This window comes from Pleurodeles waltl, chromosome 10, assembly GCF_031143425.1.
Source record: "Pleurodeles waltl isolate 20211129_DDA chromosome 10, aPleWal1.hap1.20221129, whole genome shotgun sequence".
Lineage (NCBI taxonomy): Eukaryota > Metazoa > Chordata > Amphibia > Caudata > Salamandridae > Pleurodeles > Pleurodeles waltl.
In genome coordinates, this window is record NC_090449.1 from 317,295,966 (window position 1) to 317,318,958 (window position 22,993).

Below are 22,993 nucleotides of genomic sequence, written 5' to 3' on the forward strand. Positions count from 1 at the left end.
TTACTCTGCATGTATGCATTCGTTTTAAGTTTAATTTTCAGGGAAAATATAATACTTGTGTAGAGTTTTAACCAAATTCACCAGATGGAAAAGTTCGATATAATCATGCTTGGCTGAAGTGATGTCATGATAATATATTTATACACAACCTGTTTGTATCTTGTGCACTCTTTGTGCTTTCAGGAGCTGTAACCTCATATATGAATACTGTATTAACAGTGGCACTTACATCAATTATAGGTTAGCTTACCAAGCATATAACGTCGACTCTGACACATCTATAATAGGCCAGTGTTTGAAACTCAGTTAATTAATACAGTGTTGAGTTGATGACAAGATGTTAAAGGTCATCACCTCTTTGCTGATCACTTGTTGTACCTGTCTGGCTTTATCATTGTCTCTGCCACCTCGACTGGTTGTATTCTTGAGGTCTAGAAACAAGTCTTCCTTGCTGCGTTCTTGAAGATCACATCCTTTGATGCTGTCACTGGGGGCTGCTAACTTCCTGTGGTGGGAACAGTCTAGATATGGCAACTCCTGGACAGTTCGACACTTATGCAATTTGCTGCCCTCTTTTCTTTGCATATACTCTGTATCATCTTTTCAAGTGTTGCCTCCTACCATAGGCAAAAGAGAAAGACCGCCTTGGTAGTCCTTTGGTGCTTTTTTTCATCTAAGCAGTGAAGCATTGCCTATGGTACTCCCAAGAGTCCCTACATTAGTTGCAGTCAAGCTGTCACCAGGGAGTGGGCCAAGGTGCAAGGCTTCTGCAGAGGTCACCCACATGGAAGAGGGAGGTGTTGAGCAGCAACTGATGCTTTTAGACAATAACCATCGAGGAGACTGACAGGTACTGGCTGGTGCGATCTACCAGTATCTAGCTTTAGACTGCCCTTTTTACTTGTTGACTTTGCGGTACATTGCAGTCCAAGAAAATGGGCACAGTTTGCATTGAGTGGAGGGATAAGAGTTGAGAAAGATGGGAAGATGCCTTGAGTTTGAAAAACATTAACACTGAAATGTATGTTTTGCTATGCAGTGATTTGGGCAATACTAAACCAGACATTTTGGGAGAATTATGACCTAAGCTTGGCATCCCCAAAGTCTAAAACTCCGGTTAGGTTATGTGCCATATTTTTACAACGTTATATTCTGATGGTATAAGGGAAGGGGGTGCTGAAATACGCTTCATTGAGTCTGATGTTTTATTGACTCAATCTGCTGGCTAGGAGCCTCATTCATTCACTGCTGAGGTGTCTTCCAAGGTGCTGGAGCAAAGAAGGCCCCATCTTTGCCAACCCAGCATAGGGATGCCCACCATATTTGCTATTTTTTACCTAAAGTGCTCCTGCCAACATGGAGGAGCATCTTTCATAAAAATGCTCAATACCACCGAGCCTGCCATATCATGGTGGACAGGCAACCTTTTTACTGTTCTACAGACACAAAGCACTAACGCAGGGGTTTGTTTCTGAAAAGCAAAACACCAGTGTTCCTACTGTAGAAGAGCTAGGGTTACATCGTGTGTGGAGGACATCTCTGACGGGAACAATGATTTGTGCAACTGCAAAGCATGTAATTTCAGAAGTCTTACTTGATGAGATGGACAGTATTAAAGCCTGACGTTTTAGTGACATTTGGTGTCTGATCTTAGACCTTTGATACCAAGATTTTGAGAGTTATTCATGCAACATTATATATGATGAAGGTGTTTTAGAGAAATTCCATGACAATTTCTGTAAAGTAGCGTCTAAGTGTTCATTGTATCTCATGCTACATTTTGAAATATTCGGTTTGTGTGGTTTGGGCTCATCAAATCTAAAGCACTACGGTCATTACAATGGGCTGTCAAGAGCACCTTTGTTATTTTTTCCTTAAGAAATTACCATACAATGTTCCACTCTGAATTTCAATATCTCTCCAAATCCAAAAAATTTGTTGGAGCAGAGATTGTTTTCCTAGATCCATGAATTTGCAAAGGCAACCCAGCAACTTCGGAGGTGATATTGCATGAGTCACATACCGACCAGGATGCAGGATACAGGTTCTGGTCTATCAGGTCTTTTTGACTCTTCGGAATAGCTTGGTCAACACATAATCTTTTAACTGTGATCACAGATAAGAACACAGGGTTCCAAATCTAGACTCACTATTTGCTTTTCACAATTACTACAGTCACCGCACTTGATGTGTTGCTAGTTATACTGGTGAGGTAAATGAGAGTTGAAAAAATCTCTCCAACTTGCACAATGCCTGTTTCACTGTTTGCAGTAACAATTAATAAAAAAAAAATGCAATAAATGCACGGACATACAGTACTCTAGCAGATTAAAATGAAGAGACTCTGTGTTCACAGTTATAATAAATTTGTCCTGGAAACCTGTGTAGTCGTTCATTTTAGGGTCATTAAAGTTGGATAAATCTAAAAGAGATAGTGATGCCAGGTCATCGACTTGATTTCTAGGGAGAATGAGTGTGGAAGATGTTGGTACTGAGGTGAGTCTTACAAGGGTCTGATTCTGAGTGGGAATTGGAGCTGTACATCACAAGGGCGCCTGCAAGGACAACAGAGGACCTTCGACATCTGAATCCAAATAGTAAGCAGACCAACTAGGAGCTGGACCATCACCAGAAAGCATCTAGGGACACAGATGTGTGGTTTGGAATACTTCTTCCAGCACCCAGGCTACTGAGAGTGGTGATAGGCGAAGAACACGTGCATAGGTAACTCATCACGTGATTATCACTCAGATCATCACTAGTGATTTGTGCGGTACTGAGAAGGGGTCTTGGTGCCCTAGCTGCTCTTTTATACTCTCTATTTTCCTATGGGGTGCTCTGACACGTTAGGGCATTAGTTTTAGTGCAACACTGACGAAAAGGGTAGCACTTCCCCCCAATTTAGAAAGATGGCAGCTGAGTCTAAGCAGATTTTGTTGATGTGGCTCCTCAGATTGCTGGAGTGGGGTTTTAGCTTAAATTCCCAGTCCTCAGCAGTTGAACATTCAGCTTAAGTTACAGTTAAAGATCCAAACAGTAAGGTATAAACGAGTTTCCGCTCCTCAAAGAAGAGGCTGCTTATAAAAGATTTGACTTGCTCCAGGTTTCATTGCGCCAGCTGGTACTACATAAGGCCATACTTCCCAATGTAGGAGGGGGGAGGGGCCTGTTCCGGTGCCAAACCTTTTGCATCACAGAATGTCTGGTCGTAGATCAAAAGGAGTGGGGGAGGGGTTGTCTTTGTTTTTTTTCTGTACATAGGAGCCTCCCTGCATCTTACACTAACCATTAGAAAAAATATATGTTCATGATTGACTGCAAGTGCCCTACTGACGTGTACCAGAGATTATAGTGATGACTTTTCCACTTTTACTTGTTCTCCAGTGTTAGTGATAATTTCTGCAACCAAAATCATATAATGTCGGTGAACATTGCCATTCGTTCCGCTACTGCACCCAAGTTAATCTACTGCTACATAGATGCAGCTGTCAGTCAAGAACTCAGGCTATAGGATCAAAGTGTACCCCAATGAGACTATTGAGAAGTGAGGCCTATTCACTGTCACTGCTGCTATGGGTTACACCAAATGTGTCTCATGGGAGTAGGATATCCTCAAGCTGAGCCAATACGGAACAATGCATAAAAGCTGGGGTAAGATAGCTGGTACAATAGAATGGGAAGTCCATTGTCACAACCCTATAATGTAATTTATTGTTTGTACCAGATAATCTGTTTTTCACCATATTCCGGACCAGAACACTTGAAAATGCTCCTGTTTTAACTTTATTTTTGCAAACCTTTCTGGTAGTGGAGTTAGGCAAAAGTACTACCCCAGTTATCAATTTTTATCAGACGTTCATCTTGTTTTGTAAAGAAGTGATCTTTGGCGACTACATCTTTCATTTTTCTGATATGATCCATAAAAAGGAGTATTTTGTATAAAGGTGCAATAAAAGGTACATTTCCACAAAAGCAAGCCTTGGAATTAGCATCAGGTCTTGTAGTGCTAGGAATATTGACACAGCTTTTATAAACTGCTGCAAATAACAAGGCAATAATTGAACTAATTTCTGTCCTTCTGTTTTTTACCATCTACACCACTTTAGACTGAGACCTACCATATGCAATTCAGTATTGTTTCTGCTTCAATAGGCACAGTCCAGCCCAAACTGACAGGTCAGGTCTGCTCCAGACAGAAACACAAGAAACCCCAGACTGGCATCCACCTACATAGGTTTCATTAATTTTATTTCAAATTCTTTCACTGAGGTGTTTCACCAGTACACAGCAGCAGTCCGTGCTTATTGGCGGAGGGCCCATTCCCCCACCTTTTAGACAGAAAGGGCCTGATTATGAGTGCAGCGGATGAGATGACCCGTCCACTGAACTTCCGACTGGGAGTTTGCCGCCACACTAACTACCTCCCAATTGGGCCTATTACGACTTTACCGCTGGGCTGATGGGCAGCGCTGACTTCAGCACCACCCTGGCTGATTCCAACCTGGACCGCAGTCAGCCCATTGGGAACATTGTTCCTCGCGGAGATGGCGGATGTTTGGCGGTCTGACTGCCAAAGTCTTAATTTGGCCAAATTAGCAGTGGTACAGAACCGCCACCACGAGACTGGTGGTCTCAAGACTGCCAGCCTCGTAATGAAGCCCAAAGAGTGACTGTCAGATTGAGCAAAGGTCAGCCTGACAGACACTCTTTATATTCAGGTCAGGCAGCCTGGAGCAAGACGTGCTAAATGCGCAGGCTCCTGGCTGCCTGAGTGGAACTTTTCTGGGCCGAGGAGGTCACAGCTCCTGTGGACGTGTTCTCAGCTCAGCAAAGGTCCTCAAGGCCCTCCCCCTTCTGATGAAGGAGAATGTTAGTGATAGCCTGCCACCTGGGTGTTTCAGGTTTTTTTCCTAAAGTGCCCAGGGCCGAGTGTCTGTCACTGACACCTCGTCACAGAGTAGGATGGGGTCAAAAGTCTTACTTTACCCATCCTACTCTGTGATGAGGTAGGAACTGCTGCCTCCCCTCAGTGGCTGACCAAAGGTTAGCCAATGAGGGAAGGCCCTCCTGGCACCAACAAGGCTTCTCTTCCCGGGCTGCAGTGAAGGTAAGTGTTTGTTTTTTATTGACTGTTCGGTGCGTGCGTGTATGTATGGCTGTATGTGTATTTGTGAGTAAGTTTTGTGAGTTCATAGGTGTAAGTGAGTGTGCATGTGTGTGTGTGTGTGTGCACCTCCTCACTCCCGCCCCCCATTCATTTGGACTTACTGACTGCCACTACCAGTACAATAGGGCATGACAGGACAATGACATCATAAATCTGTTTAGCAAAATTATCGTATGGCAGCATGAACACTTCAGTCCACTGTGTGGCTCGGGGTGGAGATGAAGTGGGGGCTGGAACATATGGGGGCAACCACTGGAAAGAGGAAGAAAGAGCTTGGGCCAACTCTGTGGTCCGAGCAAAGTGTTGGAGGGGGCAAGTTGTTCCATTATGTCTAACTCAAGTACGGGCACTTTTGTAACAGTTAATTTTGGGCGGGGTGAAGTAACATGGCAGCGCAAGACAAATCATATTACAATGTCAGAGGGGTTTATGGCAAACAAGAGGGTGTGTTGTAGCAGGGAAACAGGACTTGCGATGAAGTGGGATGTAAGATGGTGTAGGGGCCATGTGCTTTTGGTTCCGAGAGGGGCTTACTAGGTGTAGTCTGAGGGGCTATCAGCATACGTAATGTGTCAGCCGTGGGGTGGAGTGGGAGTAGAGGAGAAGTAAGAATGGGAGATTCCTAGATTTGATTGCTCAGGCATAAGAAGGGGTATCAGCTTCTTGCATCTTCTCACAAAATTGTGTTAGCATGGCATCCATCCGTCGGCTATTGTTTACAAAGGCGGCAGGCCTCCTCGTAGTGTAGATTTGTGCTTTTGGCACCTCCTCATCACAGAGGTCGTTTTTCCATTTAATCGGGAGTGGTGGCTGGGTGGCTCTCCAGTGTAAGGTGATAACTCTCTTAGAAAATAGAAATAGGGCTGTATCAATATGTTTTTGCCCCCACTTATAGATCCCAAAATCCATTGCTTACCACATACTGAGGTGAACAAGTTCTGTAAAGCTGCCAGCATGTTGTAGACTGTTTGCCAATCTGTGGTGAGCGTGGGGTACTCACAAAGCATATGGCGAAGGTCTGCACTATCTGAGTGACATCTGAGGCACATGAGGTTGGCAGTAGGGAATATGCAGTTGAAAGTTGCCGGGGTCAGATAGGCTTGGTATAAAATTGTGTACTGAACAAGGCTGTACGAAGCAGAATACTCTCCATCACTGTCTATGTCCATAGTAAGTAGTTGAAAGGGTGTGCCTGGACAGATCCAGATTAAACCTCCTCAGGCATATGCAGAATATGTTGTACTATAGATTGCTCCCCACCACCGCTGCTGTAGGGGTGGAAGTTGTGCAACGCTGTAAATTAAGTTTCCCGTAGGAAACATACATGTACATGTTGCTGTTTTATGTAAGAGTATATAGAGCTGTATATGCTGAAAGTTCTAGTAGTGGAGACGCTCTAAGAGGGAAGAGTGCCTGGTTTTGGTGTCGGTGAGGGTCGCCTGGGCATCTGCATCGTGTGGGATCTGATGATTCAGCTTCTTCAGGGCTAACTCTGGGTTAAGTCTCTTTCGAGCTCTTGGCGCACTCCCACTACATTCTCCCAGATCATGTTGGGCTGCCTCCAGGGCCTGGGAGCAACATACAACATCACTCCTGGAGCAAACCGAGTCCCGTTTCCCAGGTGGGCTTCTGTGTGTGGAGAGCAGAGCCTCTCTGGCATTCTATGGGTCTTGGCGCTGCCGGTGATAAGTGTGGCGTAGTGGCAGTCCTCCGAGAAGCAGACACTGTGGGGCTCAGTGTGGCGAATCGCACCCCCGCCATAAGGAATTGTGGCTGGCAGTGCCCTTGCAGTTTGGCTGCACCCTTCCTGAGAAATTGCTACAGAGGGGTGCCTTACTTTGCAGGATTTAGGTGGATTCGCAGTCCTCAAAATCGTAGCCTTCCAGAAAGTGGACCTCTAACTTGCGTGGTCAGGCCACACATCCTCTCCATAGGTTTCATCAATGAGGTATTGATTGAGTCCTGTGGCACAATCAACACAGGACCCACCTCTAGGCACACCTGCTACAGTTAGGGTGTCAATTGCAACAAGCAACAAGGTGAGTCCTGCCCTGTCAGTGAGATAAAATCAGAGTCATGTGACACAGCAAGCAGGGACCTTTGGCTGGGAATATCATCTACAGTTATGGCATCAACTACAACAAATAACAAAGTGATAGATCGAGTGCTTGAATTATTCTCAGCCAGTGGCATTTTCTCTCAGTAGAATTCCATTCCAGCTTTTTTCGCCCACTGTGCTACTCCTGAATCCTGCCATTAGCAAATCCGTCGTGGTCCTGCTTCCCATTAGGTATAGTCCAACCTGAAATGCCATGGGAACGCTGGAAACCCCAGGCAGTTTCATAAAAGCACAACAAAATTCTAACAGTGCAGTTATTGCTATGCCTTCGCTGAAAATGAAGTCTGACAAAACATTTCATCATGCATTTTTCTCATTCATCATACCCTCGGTAATCACCAGTGATCTCTATTGTCCTTATCTTGTGAATTATAAATTTGACTCGATTATTATTCAAAACGTACATTGATTTGTTTATGTTATGTTAGCTTTCTCTTTCTTTAGGATTGCAATCATGACATTTAGCTTTCTAAAGAATAAATAGCCAGTTGTAGGACTGCACATACTGACTGTCATCAGACTACAACTGGTCATACCAATTATGTACTTAAAATGAAGAAAATTGAATTGGCGTGTTTTAGCTATTTTTAAAAGTAGTTCTAATTAAATCAGAATGGAGATGAGCCCTCACACAGATCATTGTGATGAGGGGAGCTTTCTATATGTTGCGTTAGTGAAATTAGAAGAGTTTGTCAAATTGCCCACCGTGCTATCTGCGACAGTATGCGTTAATAACACAGTATGCACTTGAAAAACTCAAAAACCTTTGAATGGTCCCGAAACCATGTGCAAGCGAAGATCAAGCAAGTTAGTGGGCAGAAAGAAAGAACCCCTGAATTAAATGCCTATCATTGCACGCAGATAGCAAAGGGGAGAAAGGATAAACCTTTTAAAATCAGAACAATCTGTATGCCAGAGCAAACGGAGTGTTTGCCCTTCACACGTGTATTAATATTTAATGTATGCAATAATTCCGGAGTCTCTTCATTGACTTCAAGCTCTTCCGAAAGTGCATCGACGTTTTGTCTCGTGATGCTTATTCCTACATTGGGCCTTCAGTAGAGGGTTTTAATTGTATTCAGTTAGCTACTCGGGCCCACAGAGAAGACCAACATTAAGGAAGATTTCTATAATCAAGTCAACGGGTTACTTTATGTCACATTCAGATAGTGTAAAAGTTGATGGAGCAAGGAACACCTTGCATGAGTGACTGCAGTAGAGGGAGAGACGACGCCTACTAACATGTTTAATGCACTGGGCAGAGAGGCACACAAATCTCATGGTCTCCTCATAAACTGTCCTTAATGCATGAATGTGTTTACTCTGAATTGCCAACGAAGGGAAGCTGAGTCTGTGTGACAAGTGCCCACCTAGAGTTGGGAAAGATCTTCAAGTGGCCCCACCTGGGCAGAGTGTGTCGCCCTCTGGGCCCAGATTATAGACGATGCTTCACAGCAGAGATGTGAGAAGCTGCACGTCACAACGTTTTTAAATCTTTGAAAAGAGCGTAGATCCTGGCAAGTCACACATTTTTGCAGTTCATATAAGAGCATGTCTGCGATCACTAAGTAATGCTCATTAATTTATGTTTGTGATTTGAATTAACTAACTTCTTCCGTTCCCTTATCATATGTAAATTAAGTACAAATGTCACCCTAGCAGCTTGCTGCTGTAATCTGATGCCTGCATGCAGGTTCCGCTATATCAAATGCAAGGTGTATTATGGGGTAGACTAGACAAAAGATATCAACAGCCATAGGCTCTTTATGCCAGTGAATATTTCAATTTTTTTCAAGTTAAATCCAATTTAGCTGGTGTTAAAATCCTTTATTTTCAGTGCAGATGGATTTTTAAGAGCATCTTTTGGCATTATATGTATTCTCCTTTGATGACCAAGCATATTATAAAGGTATCTACACTTACACTTCGCTGTAAAGGTAGCAATTTGCATATGATAGCTTGCCGCAGTGGAACATAATTTAAGTCCAATTTGGCCTTTTTTCCTGTACAAATCACAAGTACCTCTACATTGCTTGGTTCACTATTGAACAATTATTACAGTAATTAAATATCATATATTTCTAAAATCAAAAGAATGAAACGATGTGCAGTGTTCCAGCCACGTTGAATTGTTTTGATAGCCAACAAACAAGTACGGATTCATGAACATGCTTAGTAGGCTCTGAAGTAGCATTCCTGGTGCTTCCGGCAGATCCATATATGGATGAGCTTGGATAGACTGATCAGTTACATTTCCACATTAAATAATCTTTATTACTCCTTTTTTCTCTCTCTTTCTTGTCCAGGTCTTCCTCACCCAAAATGACGCAGCAAATGAGGGATCTCCAGCTAGCACAGGCTAGAAAGACTTCTGGTCCTTCTTCCCCTAATGCTGCCAAGAGGCTATATCGAAACCTGTCTGGGAAGTTCCGAGTGAACTACACGTCTTTTGATGAGGGCAGTCTGGTGGCAAGAAGTGAGAAGGAGAAGATTCGCAAGTCATGTCTGGTGGGTTTATTGTAGCTACACATTTCATGAGCATGTAATTTTGATTCAAGCAAGATTTTTTTTACGCTGCCAATGGCTTCTTAATTTGATTTGGTTTTTTTGTACACATTTTTTGGGGCATTTTTAATAACAATAAAACAATACAGGGAGCAAACCAAAAGAGGAAAAAGTTGGAGAAAAATTGTACATTTGTCGAGACAGGTACGTAAAAGAAATGCATAAGAACGAAATCATCAGTTTTAGCAAAGCATTTAGTGTATGAAATTGTACAAAAGAAGTATTACGTTGAATTGGAGAATTGGTTTGTGGAAAGGTATGTGATGATAAGAGAGGGAATAAGAAGGATTTGGGGTCAGGCTTAATATGTGTGTGTTAGGTGTTGGGATTAAGGATGATTCTTCTGAAGTATACCTAAATGTTAAATGTGTAACATACATGTCATTATAAGCGTAGGCCGAGACAAATGTTAAAAGTGGGGAGGGGTAGAGGAGTGGGAGGACGGATGAGAAGGAGCCATGTGAGCCCAACGGGGAGTTACTCATTATGGGTAGTATCAGGGGTTGAGATCAGGTGGTAGGTAGATATTGGATGTGGTGGATTTCCCATTACGAGAGCAGGGTGTGGTTGAAAAGGTCTAGCATCTCCCATATACATTGGGCGGTTAAAGGGTGACCTTTACTGAGGGATTGGGTTATATGTGTGCTCCTTAGGTAGGTAAACTAAGCCCACCAGATATGGTATGATACATTGTTACTAGATTCCCAGTCAATCAATATTGGCAACAGTGAGTAGGAGATCTTAAAGGGAAAGGTCCTGTTCAGGGAGATTGATTGAAGGGTCTGCAAAGGGTGGACCAAAGATGATAAGTGGGATAAGTGGGAAAGATAGTGGGATGATGATCTTAAAACTTTTTCGGGAAGAGATGTCCCACTGATAGGGAGACAGATGCGGGCAAGAGAGGAACATGTGTTCTTCATCTCGAGGTGATGAGTCACATGCTCAGGGTGTATCTGAGTGTTTGAGTTTTATTCAGAACAACTTTTCAGAAGTCCAGTAGAGAAAGTGTGCAGCAAAGAATTTGGTCTGGGATTATGAAGGAATTAGTTTGTGTTTGAGTAGGTTTGATCCGATATTTGATCAGGTCTCCTCACTGGGGAGCGTAAGTCCTTTGGAGGCGAAGTGGGTATACCATTTTTGTGGTACTGGGTGCTGTTGTGGATTCATAGTACTAGTAGTGAATAGTTTATAGAATCCAGAGGCAGTGTGACCATTCATGAGTATCAGTTGAGGTTTTCGTCGGTGAGCAGAGTTGTGGAGGGGACCTAGCTTGGAGATTTTGGCTTTCATTTGTAGAAAGTCATAATAATCCATGTTTGAAAGGTGATACTTGTGTTACAGAGAGGCGAGTGACAGAGGTTCAGAGTTTACATAAAGGTCTGAAATTGTTAATGTGACTTTGACTGCCCATAAAAGACCAATGGTTAATGAGTTGGGAATTTGTAGTTTTTTGTTGTTCCACAATGACATGAGGAAAGTGAATATTAGTTGCCAGTGCTGTGTCCAAAGTTAATATGGCAGATACCATGTCTTTAAAGATGTTTTTGGAGTGGTTGAAAGGGTGGTGTGACATTGTCAGGGTACTTAGAAATGAGAAAGAGTATCAGATTGAGGACTCCACATCAAGCCAAACAGTAATTTTTACTTATTAGTTTTGAACCATCATAGGTCTTGGGCTGCTAAATATGCAGTTGTATAAGTATACCAATCTGGGAAGTTACAACCCCCTAGTTTGGGGGGTGCTCTCAGTTTTTTAAGACTTCGTCCTGGGGTTTTTACTCTCCAAAAGAAAGTTTGAGATGGCTTTGTTAATCTTGAGAAAGAAATCTGGGGAGAGACAAACCGGCAGCATACTAGATAGGAAGATCATTAGTGGCATTACCATCATCTTGATAGTTTTGAGTCTACCCCACCACCAAATATGTTTTGGTGACCATGTGGATGACAAGTCCTTTGTTTTACTCAGGGTTTTGCTTTCATTGATGGAGAGGGATTCAGAAAGGTCCTTACAAAACCATATTCTGAGCTAATTGATGTTGGTCTTCCATTGGAAGTTGGAGGAGCCAACTATCAAGGTGTTGCAATGGACATTCAGGGCAGACTCTCAGTTTTGTCCCTGTTCAGGGAATAACCAGAGAAGTAAGAAAAATAGTCAATACTATTTAATATTGCGGTGATGGCATGTTCAGGGGATTCTGTAAGTATTCAAATGTCATTTGAACGTGCAGCTGTTTTGTTAGGGCAATCATTGAATGAGATGCCAGGGATGTCAGGTAACTCATTTAGCATTAGTAGGAGAAGGTCAATGGTGAGTAGGAACAATAAAGGTAATAGGGAGCAGCCTGGACGGGTTCCCTGTTGGAACGTTAAGGGCTGGGACAGAGCTCCATTAATTCTAATTCTAGCCAAAGGTTTTGATTATAAGGCCATGGGCAACGTGATAAAAACTTCCCCTAAGTTGTGTCTCGAGGGTATGGCTTTGAGGCATGGCCATGCGACTTTATTGAAAGCCTTCTCTGCATCTAGAGCTATAGCTGCTGCTGAGGAGGATAGCGGGTTGGGGGCTTTCTCGATGACATGAGAAAAGAGGTGGCTGTTGTTGCCGGTCTGGCGCCCTTTGATAAAGCCAGATTGGGTAGGGTGAATTAGTGTGGGGATTAAGAGGACAAGGTGGTTTGCAAGGATTTTTGCTTATATCCTTGCTTCCATGTTTATGAGGGATATAGATTTAAAGTTCTTAGGATTGGTGTGGCCCTTCCTGTCCTTAGGTATGATCACGATGGTGGCCACGGAAGCAGTCCCTGATACAGAACTGGAAGTAGGGAAGTAGGATAGGGTTGAATCTAGTGCGTCAATGATTGTAGGGGCAATTGTTTTGTAAAATTAGATTGGAAAGCCTTCCCGTCGCAGTGCCTTTCCAGATGGGATATTTTTGATGGTGCGATTAATCTCTTTTCAGGTGATTGGTCAGGCCAAAGTTCACAGCTGGAAATTTGTTTAATTGGTAAAGTGTGTAGGAATTCTGAGCAGACAGTAAGGGGATTGTTGACAGAGGGTGTGTATAATTTGGTATAGAAGCACTGGAAAACCTTAAGTATCGCTTCTGTTGATGTTTGCAACTTATTTTGCTCATCTTTCATCGTCCTGATAATGTTAGAATTGCGCCTGAATTTTAGGTAGGCCACCTGGTACTTTCCAGCTTCATTGAAGTAGAATATCTTTTTGCCCTTTTGGGGATGAACTCATAAGTGTGCGTATTCCTGAGAATGGAGTTTAAATCATATGTGAGATGCTTTACAGTAGTAAGGATAGCAGGATCATTAGTTTCCCTATAACTTTGTTCTTTGACCAGTCGTGGCTCCGGTGTTAAAGGGGGTGAGGCGGCACGTGCGGGGTAGGGGTGGGGAAGCAAGGGGTTGGCGGGGGGAGAAAATATTAATAAAGTTAGATTTAAAAAAATAAACTTACCTGAAAGCATCGCTGGTCAGAGCAGCATCAGGATTGGCTGGGAGTGCCCATCCAGGGCGCTCCTAGGCAGACTGGCAGACTCGGAGCCTGTGCAGGCTCTCAACTGTGTTGCTGGGCTGGAGAGAGCCCTGTGCACATGTGTGTTTTGCCGGCCCGAGACGGCTGGTCAAACACACATGCGCTCCCTCACACTCGTCACCCCTGTGGCCCCGCCCCTTTACAATGAAACAATAATAAACACTGTTTATTATCGTTTCATTATACAGGTTTTGCAGCTGCCGCTGCTGGGAGGGCAGCCACACTCCTCCACCCTCATGGAGGAGCTGCCCCTGTCTTTGGCTTTTATCGTTGATGGTAAGTGATCTAGGGAAGATTTAATTAGCTTGTTGTTCTGGGACATCAGGCTTATAATCAGACCTCTACAGTAGGCTTTCAGAGAGTCCCATATAATTTTTGTGAAGGATGTGTAGTCTTTATTTATCTGAATGATTTGGGATAACTCATAGAGTTCTCTGACCGTGTCGGAGTCTTCCAGGATCTCTAGATTCATACACCCCAGGCCTGGGGGTGGAGAGTTGCAAGAATGTGGAGAGTTATAGAGATGGCTGTGTGGTCGGAGGTAGTGATGAGTAATATGGAGACTGAGTGGAAAAGTTGGAGAAGAGTGGCATCTACTAAAAGATAATCGATTCTTGAAAAGGTGTTATGTGGGAGAAAAAAGTATAATTACTGCCAGTGGGGTTGTGGAGTCTCCAAACATCTGTTAGCTTGTGAGTTGGGCACAGGACATGTAATGTTTTGTGGGATCTCGGCGTTCTGTATCTAAAGGCAGATTGTTTGTCCAAAATGGGGTTCATTGGGATGTTAAAGACAACACCAAGAACAGTCTGTGCATTTGGGGGGTAAAGTGCAAGGTTAGCGGAGAGGATTTCCCCGAATATGAAGTAGTCTATGGTAGGGGCATATGCGTTCACTGCATACAATTCTGTAGTGGAATTCTCTAGTAGAATTCTGTAATCTGCCATCATTATCTGGTTCTGATGAGATAATTGAAAGTCCAGATTTCTTGGAGATCAATGTAAGAACCACATTTCTTGGGAAATGTCCGGAGAGCAAGCGATGTGAGCCACCCAACCTGAGCACATGAACAGACCAGTTTTGGTCTCTTGTTAAAAGACCAAGTCGCCTTTAAGAGAGTAGCAGTAGTCAGAAAATTGTCTACTCTTTACGGGATGGTTAAGTCCTTTGACATTAAGGGAAAACACTTTAAGCTTGGCAGTGTTTTGGTCAGAAATTGGTGTACTGGGGATTCGTAGTGGGCATAGTACTATGAGTGGCCATTATTTTGTAGTGGTCATTAAGGGTTTGTGGTGATCACATGACTCAGGGTAGGGATGTGGCAAAAGGATATAAATGGTGTTTAGGGTAGGGTGAGGGATCATGGGAAAACCAGTTGCTCTCCAAAAGGGAGAGAGAGTCTCAAAAAGACGAGGTGTAGAGTGTAGGGCTGTGGGTTTCACTTGCAAAAAGGAAACTAATAGAACAGCAAAGGAGGCACAAGCCTACTGCAACAGTGATTTATTGGTAGGATGTAAACAACAACAACAGGGCCCTGATGGGAAATACATGTGTACATAAAGCTTTTTCCAATTTAATGCAATTTAATGCCAAATAATTGTTTGAACAAATAAGAATGCCTCCTGAGGTGCTCTATGGTTATCAATATCGCTATGAAGACTATTGGGGTGTGTAAGGCATTACAGTGTTTTGTAGCATTGTGAAACATTATGGAACAGTATGAGTCATAATGAAGTATCATAGAGCAATATAGGACATATTATGAGGCATTACAGGACACTCTAGAGTTCCCGTAAAGACAAAACCATTTGTGGGAGTCTAAGGGCCTGATTTAGATCTTGGCGGAAGGGAATACTCCTTCACAAACATGACGGATATCCCATCCTTTGTGTTACAATCCCATTATATCGCAACGGGGATCGTAATATGGCGGACGGGATATCTGTCAAGATTATGACAGAGTATTCCCTCTGCCAAGATCTACATCAGGCCCTAAGTTTCTTGAAGGTAGAGGGGTGTATGTTGGTTTCAGCCATGACCCATCTGAGAGTCATCCATTTGGGTTTCCACACAGTTATCTAGGAAAACTCGCAAGTCATTGGGTTCTGAAAATACATGCGTCTTGCCATGGTAGTTGATCTTAAATTTGGAAGAGCCTATAAAAGAATGCTGAATTGTTCTGTTGATCTGTGTTTTTTTAAGAGGTAGAAAGCCTTTCCTTTTGACAAGCATGTCTGGTGTGTAATCTTGAGAGATGTTGATCCTTGAGCCCTGCCAAGAGATTGATTTAGTTTTTTTTCATATGCAATAGGATAAGTTATGTATGCCGGTAGCACAAGAGTCGGAACATTAGTACACGTGGAGTAGTCATGTTTATAGGTTTATAGAAGGGGATGCTGTGGCCATGTTCAATTTCAAACCCTTGTTGAAGAAGACTTCCAAGGTCACCGAAATCCATGTTTCAAGGAAGGCGATCATAGAGGGGTCTTTGTTTTCTGTTCCTTCCGATAGAGCAAAAATTCTGAGGTTCCTCCTCCTGATGCGATCTTCCAGGTCGGTAATTTCACATTTGAGAGTGGGGAGAGCATTGTCGTACTTGAGCAGGTGTTTGGATTGTGCTGTGAGACTGTCTTTCATCATACTTTTTTGATTTTCGGCGTTTGATACTCTCTAAAAGTTTAGTTCTTTGAGGTCCCTTCTGATTGCAGCTACTTCCATTTGCAGCATGCCAGTGTTTGTTTTTGTGCTTTGACCATATTTTTTACATTTTCAGAGTGGTTCTCATGTTTGTCTTTAATAGGCAATTCAGGGTTCAAAGCTTCATGTTTGCATCTCTTCAGTTGACTTTTGCTTTGTTCATCTTTGACGGTTTTGTGATCCTTCTGGTCTGCCATGTTTGCTGTATCTCCGATGCCTTTTGTGATTGTGAGAAGGTGAAATATTAAGGCTGTGATAGTGCCAGATCATTGACTGGGTAAGACACCAGGTGGCTGGTTAATTAGATCCATGATAGTGATCTGCGGTGTGCAGTGTTCCCAGACTGGCAGGGGATTACGTCGGTTCAGTTGATTCGTCAAACTGCGGCAAGCTGTTTATCAGGAGGATGAGGGATCTGTAACAGCCTTGTATTGCAGTATCTACTGTGTCAGTGTAAAACCGTTAGTGTGTTGTAGATATAGGTTGTTTCTTTTAGTACGTCATGGATGGTCCGACTGGTTGGGTTGCTTATGGACTTAGGTCACTCCAGGTTATTTTAGGATACACGTCCATAAAATGTCCATCCTCATATCCATTGTGTGTCTCATAAGAATCCTTACAAGCTGTGTGAATTAGTGCGTTGGGTAGAGTGCTAGGCTAGTACTATTAGTAACTGATGTTGTGGAACAATCTAAGCAGTGGGTTCCCTCCTAACTGAGTGCAATGTATCTGTGCGTGCCTCATTCCATTTTATTGGATTTATTGGGATATTGGCTCCACAGGATTCGCAGATCTCACAAGTAAACATTCACTATTAACCATTCAGTTTCCAGCCATTAGTGTTGTTTTGAGTGCTCGGTGTACTGTCATGCACTGTTATATACACTGTCCCTGTGTACGTGTGAATTTGAGCGATTATTTAGGTCGGGAGCGCCGGCACAACACTGCCAGTTGGTGAATACTATGTGATTGCTGGGTACTGGAGTTGAGGCCTGAGGCTTATGAGGCTTACATACTAGTCCAGCAATGACTGCATTGTGGGAGAAGGTCAGATCTCTCACTGTGTCGTACTCCCCATGTCTAGCATAAATCATCACAATTAGCAAAATTAGCAGTTCAAGTCGAGATCAGGGAGATAGAGCAAAGATCATACAGTTCACAGCTTTAAAGCAGTGAGGCCCACACTGTATCGGGAGCAAATTTGGCCATCGGATGCATTCCCGGTGCAGCGGATAGGGCTTACGGGCCGCAAGGGCCACATGTTGAATCTGCCAGGTCGCGCGGTGGAACACATCAGAGCGCCCCACGCTATATAATAATGAGAATATTTTGATAAGAACCATAGCACTCCGTCACAAATGTATACAGCAAATTAAGTAATCCGATCAATATATGGTGATACATAGAACACAAACTTTAGTGCAAAATAAGAATGCAGCTAGCTATTATTATTTTTCCCTGTGACCTCATAGGTTTATTCGTATCCAATAAAGTTCTTTAACAATTTAGTTCATTTGTGTTGACCTAGTTAGAAAACACAGGCCCTCATTCTGACCTTGGCGGTCTTTTCGCAAGACCGCCGAGTTACCGCCGCGGTAAAGACCGCCGACCGCGGCGGTATGCCGCTGCGCGTATTCCGACCGCTGGGAGCGTTCCGCCGGAATACCGCCAGCAGCCACACTGGCGGTCGGCGGGAAAGTGGAGACTGGTCAACCTCCACCGCCACGCCAGCAGAACACCGCCCACAGAATTACGACCCACATTTCTGTGTGGCGGTCTTCTGTTGGCGGTCTTCTGTTGGCGGTCACGTCCCTATGGCTCCCGTCGCCTCCCGGAGGACCAACGCACAAGGTAAGTTGATCGTCCGTGAGGGGAGGGGGTGGGGGGGTGTTGTGTGATGTGTGCGTGCATGGGGGTGTGCGTGTGAGTGTGTAGAGGGGGTGTGTGAGTGCGTGCATGCGGGCGGGGATTGCTGCTGTGCCTATGGGCAATGTGTGTAGTTCGGCGGGTGCGCATGTCGGCATGTATGTGTGCGGGTATGTGTCCCCGTTGTGTATGTGTGTGTGTAGGGGGTGTGTATATGTGCATGTTGGGGGTATGTGCATGTCGGGGTGGGGGTGGGGAGGGGGTTCGTACCACCTCTGTGGGGTGGCAGGGGGGTGGAGGGTGTGGGGGGAGGACTCGGGGGGGCAGTGGGGGGTGGGGGAGACCCCTATCAGTGCCAGGGAAGGAATTCCCTGGCCCCGATAGTGCCTACCGCCATGGTTCGCAAGGCGGTTCCCGAACGCAAGAAACCGCGGCGGTAAGCAGGGTCATGATAGCGTTGGCGGTCTTGGGTCAACCGCCGGACCGGAGTGCGCAGACTCCAGCCCGTCGGTCATGACCGCCGTGGCTGTCGGAGTGGGGAAGTGGCGGTCGGTCGCGGCGGGGACCGCCGTGGTCAGAATGCCATTTTTAATACCGCCGGTCTGTTCGCGGTCCGACCGCCGCCTCTCCGCCGACCGCCAAGGTCAGAATGAGGGCCACAGTCCTTTCCCATGGTTTTGGAATGCTGTGGTTCTTATCAAAATATTGCCATGTTATGTATCCCTGTGATACAAACAATGTTTGTCTTGTGGTAGTAGGACACTTGGGCCACGTAGAACCCCACTTACTTTCCTATCTTCATGTTCAGACACTTGTAGGAAGTGCATGTGTGCTACCATTACTACCAATTTTGATTGATACAATAATGAGAGTGCGTTGACCACAGTAACAATCCTTGCAATAGGCACTGTAGGAGTTAATGTGGCTGACAGGGGCGGCTCCTCTATATGGGCGGAGGAGCATAGACCCCCCCAACAGCAGAAGCTGCAAACCTTTCAGAACAAAATAATAATAAACATAGTTATTATAAACTATGTTTATTATCCGTTCGTTCTGAAAGGGGTGAGGCCTCGGGGTGACGTCCACTGAGGGAGAGTCCTCAACACTCTCCCCCAGCGGATGTGTGTTTGGCCAGCCATCTTGGGCCAGCCAAACACAAATGCGCAGTAGGCTGTCTCGAGCCTGGCAACACAGTTGCCGGGCTGGAGAGAGCCTGCACAGGCTCCCAGTCTGCCTGGGAGCGCCCTGGCTGGGTGCTCCCAGTCAATCCTGACACTGCTCTGAGCAGCATCAGGGTTGGCGCAGGGCAGGCTGGGAGCCTGTGCCTGCAGCCTGCGACGGAGGAGTGGCGCGTGGCAAGTTAAGGTAAGTTTTTTTTTTTTTTTTTTTAATAATTGAGTGTATCACCCCACTCCCCCCTTCCCCTGTCTCCCCTTCCCCTCCCAGTTGCACCGCACCCGCCCCGCCCTGTCCCTATTAAGAGCTGTGAGCCGCGACTGGTGGCCAGTGCAGTTCCCAGAGTCCATTGGATAATTTAATTGTTGTAGTGGGCTTTGCTGCTGCACACTGGGCTTCCAGTTGGAGGGGCAGGTGACCCCATCTTGCAGTCATGGCGGTCTTGGCGTGGTTACTGACAGTTCAGTCCCTCGGGCTCCCAGGCCTCAGCAGACCATAAAGTGGGCTCATGCTGATCCTCCTGGTAGAGCGGTCAGGAGGTTATAAGGGCTGGGAGATTAGACTGGTGATTCGGTGGGCTCGGTGAAGCTTAACAGGCAGCCGCCAAATTGTGCGGACACTAGCCACACCTCTTCTGATTCAAACAGTAGTTTTCCAGAGCCACTAAAACCAAAAGGTAATCACACCAAGTAACACTTAGGGTGGACAAGTAATGAGTAAAGGGCTCAACGATTGTAGATGCTCAGAGAGAGTTGATGATACTCCATATTTATTTCAATGAGAGCACAGCATTCGGTAGACAGGTCTCTGCTCTGCTGATTCTTGTACTCTGGCATGATCAGGTCTGGATGTTGGGATCACTGGGTGTTTGAAGGTTTGCTCGCGTCCCTCCATGGACGTCGCCTGCTTCAGTGCCCTCGGTGATTCAAAACTGGGATCTACTGTTCCTTTAAACGCCTTCAGTAACTGAAGGAGCCGTTGTCCGGACTGAACATATGTCTGACTCTTTTGTAAGCCAGAATATCAAAGTCAGAAATACTGTCTGAGTTAGTGTCTCTTTGGGTTTCGGTTGCCATTATTAAATACGTTGGGGCAATGTATTTGTAATCTATATTTAGGACATGATATTTCTATCAGGCATTATTTTGACAACAATATTCTGGCACCATCCTGTCTGACTTGTGGGCGAAGCAAATTATCACTGTTTCTAACAAAACGAAGATCGTTAGCTCAGAATGTTGCATCTTTTCTGTTTCCTCTGTGAAAACATATTTGAAAACATGACTGACTGCTTCTGATGTTACTAGATGACTTGTTGGCTGGGAGACCAAATTATCTACGATAGTAGCCTCTTGTACAGCATGTTGAAACCAGTTCCCGAGGGCGTGTCATGAAAGTTCTGGATGTTTCATAGTGTCCTCAATTGAACCATTTGTGGCCTTTCCTTTCTGGCACACGCAGGCAGTCATCAGAACCTTGGTGTTCAGCCTCGTACATTTTTGGACCTAACACATGAAGGATCAAATTCTGACTTACGTCTGTGGACTCTATAATGCCTGCAGATGCATTTCTCTGTTACAGGGTGTTTATAAAATTCGTGACGGTGTTTTACTTACAAACATATCATCTGCCATTGCAACCTTGTCAGTTGCCAATACTGACCTTTTTCCATAGTTTCATAGTTTCGTTTAATCTGATTAAATGAAAATACCTTTAGAGTATTTGCGGGGGTATGGCAGGGTGATAAAGAAGATCAACGTGCATACAGCTGGAAGGTGCACATACTAGGACATTCAAGGAAGAAAAGTAAGGAACTACTGGTAACTTTAGAAGAGGGAGAAGTGTACTAAACAATGTTCATGGTCTCCGCCTATAGTGATGATAAGTTAGACATAAAGTTATCTAGTTAACCACGGTTGCTCAATGCCACTCTGCTGGTTATACCAGTGGATACTCACCCAACAAGTCAATGAACAACTGTGGCAGGAGTGGATGTGTAAAAATCAAAAGGCACACACAGAAGGTATACTTTCTGTGACAAATATTCTCGAGACCAAGATGCAATGGAAAGTGCATGCTTTCTATTAAAGCAGGTGATGAAGAAGGACAGATGCCCAAGCCCAGCCCTCTTTGGGCTTATCTGTACCAGTCTTCCAACCGGTCATGGCCCTCGTGGACCTGGCTCCTGTGCCCGAGGCCCCTGCCTCTGCCTCTGCTTCAGCCTCTAAAGCTGCACTCTCGCTCTCTAGGTCTTCTGAGCACTCTTTTGCCAATTTCCTCACTCACTCTGTGCTCACTTCTTTCACACTATGCCTGTTCTGCTCTCTTTGCCCTGCTTTCCCTCTCTCTGTGATCTCTCTTCACTCTTTGACCTTTTTGTACTTTTTGCCCGTTTTCCCACTCACTCTGTGGTCTTTCTTCCACACTTTCCACGTATCTGCTGTTTTTGTCCAGTTTTTCTCTCTCTCGCTGATCTCTATTTTACTCTTTGCCTGTTTTGTACTAAGTGCTCATTTACCCTCTTTTTGTTTATTCTACCTTGTACCGTATGGCCTCCTGCTCTGCCACCCTGTAGTGCCCATTTTTGCCCACCTCCAGCACACTCACATCTAGGTGCTGCTGCCACATCACACCACACTAGACAGAGGAAACTTTCATCTTCATCGATTTCCATTTTGCATACAGCACCACAACCACCACACCTGCTCCACCCACACACAGAGTCGGATTGGGACACAAAATAGGTCCGGACACCAAAGTGAAAGTGGTCAAAATTAGTAGCTTGGAATCCTAAAAAGGGGGTACATGTTCGCAAAGTGGGACAGTTTTTCACTTGTTAAGACAATTTATAAGAGTTTTGCAAGGTATGGAAGATTGAATGGAATTGAGCTTGCTGCAGGCAATGTTTGTTTTAATATCAGGGAAATCAAAAGTAAAAACCAGTCCAGCAGATGATAAAACAGTCCCACAAACAGCCAAAAAACGCCCATTCCCTGACCTTTGAGACCAGCCCATCGGGCACTACCTGATTGCTGTACAGTCCAGTCTGACCCTGCCCACACAAAACACCTTCTGAACCCACCAACAAACACTCACCCCAAGACAAACTCATGCATGCTCCTCAACACCCGATCACACAGCAAACACATCATGGAAATCTGACATATCCTAGACAACAATGACTATGGGCATCACCCCTATCAGCAAAATAGTCACCCGCATCGTGAAGAACTCCATCACCACTGAAACGTTTCTGGGTTCCTAGGAACATGTAATGGCCTATAAACTGCTAATGAAACTTTGACAGACACCATTCAACTAGCAAACTACCGCCCGATCTGTCTTCTTTTGGAACCAGCCAAGGTCATGGAGAAAGCTATCAACAAGCAACCTGCTTGTGGCCTCAGTCCACACCAGCTCCTAGACACATGCAATCAGGTTTTCAGCCCAACCACAGCACTAAGACTGTCCTCATCACAGCCAGTGATGACTTTGGGCTGAACTTTGACCACGGAGACACAGCAGCCCTTATACTGCTCGACCTAGCAGCCCTCATACTGCTCGATCTCTTGGCAGCCTTCGACACAGTCTCATACTCCACTCTGATTAGAAGTCTGTATGGAACAGCCATCCAAGGATCCACCCTCAACTGGATCGGCTCTTTTCTGACAGGAAGAATTATAAAGTCAACCTGTCACCCTGCACATCAGAGGTGAAGAACCTCATATGCATAGTCCCCCAGTCTCTCAGTCTGACGTTATTTAAAATCTACATGACCTGGCTAAGAGACCTCATCAGATCACTCAACATACTCTCTTACGCAATAAAAAAACCCAACTTACACTCTCCCTTTAGAA

At 44.7% G+C, this 22,993-nt stretch overlaps 1 protein-coding gene across 4 annotated transcripts in view; it reads left to right on the forward strand.

The window, feature by feature from the left end:
- LOC138261506 (ankyrin repeat and fibronectin type-III domain-containing protein 1-like) overlaps positions 1 to 22,993 on the forward strand; it is a 1,513,685-nt gene that overhangs the window by 1,163,719 nt on the left and 326,973 nt on the right. For all 4 annotated transcript variants that reach the window (XM_069210501.1, XM_069210504.1, XM_069210503.1 and 1 more), the window contains one exon: positions 9,593 to 9,794. In XM_069210501.1, coding sequence (XP_069066602.1) covers positions 9,593 to 9,794 — 202 coding nt within the window. The remainder of the gene's footprint in view (positions 1 to 9,592; positions 9,795 to 22,993) is intronic.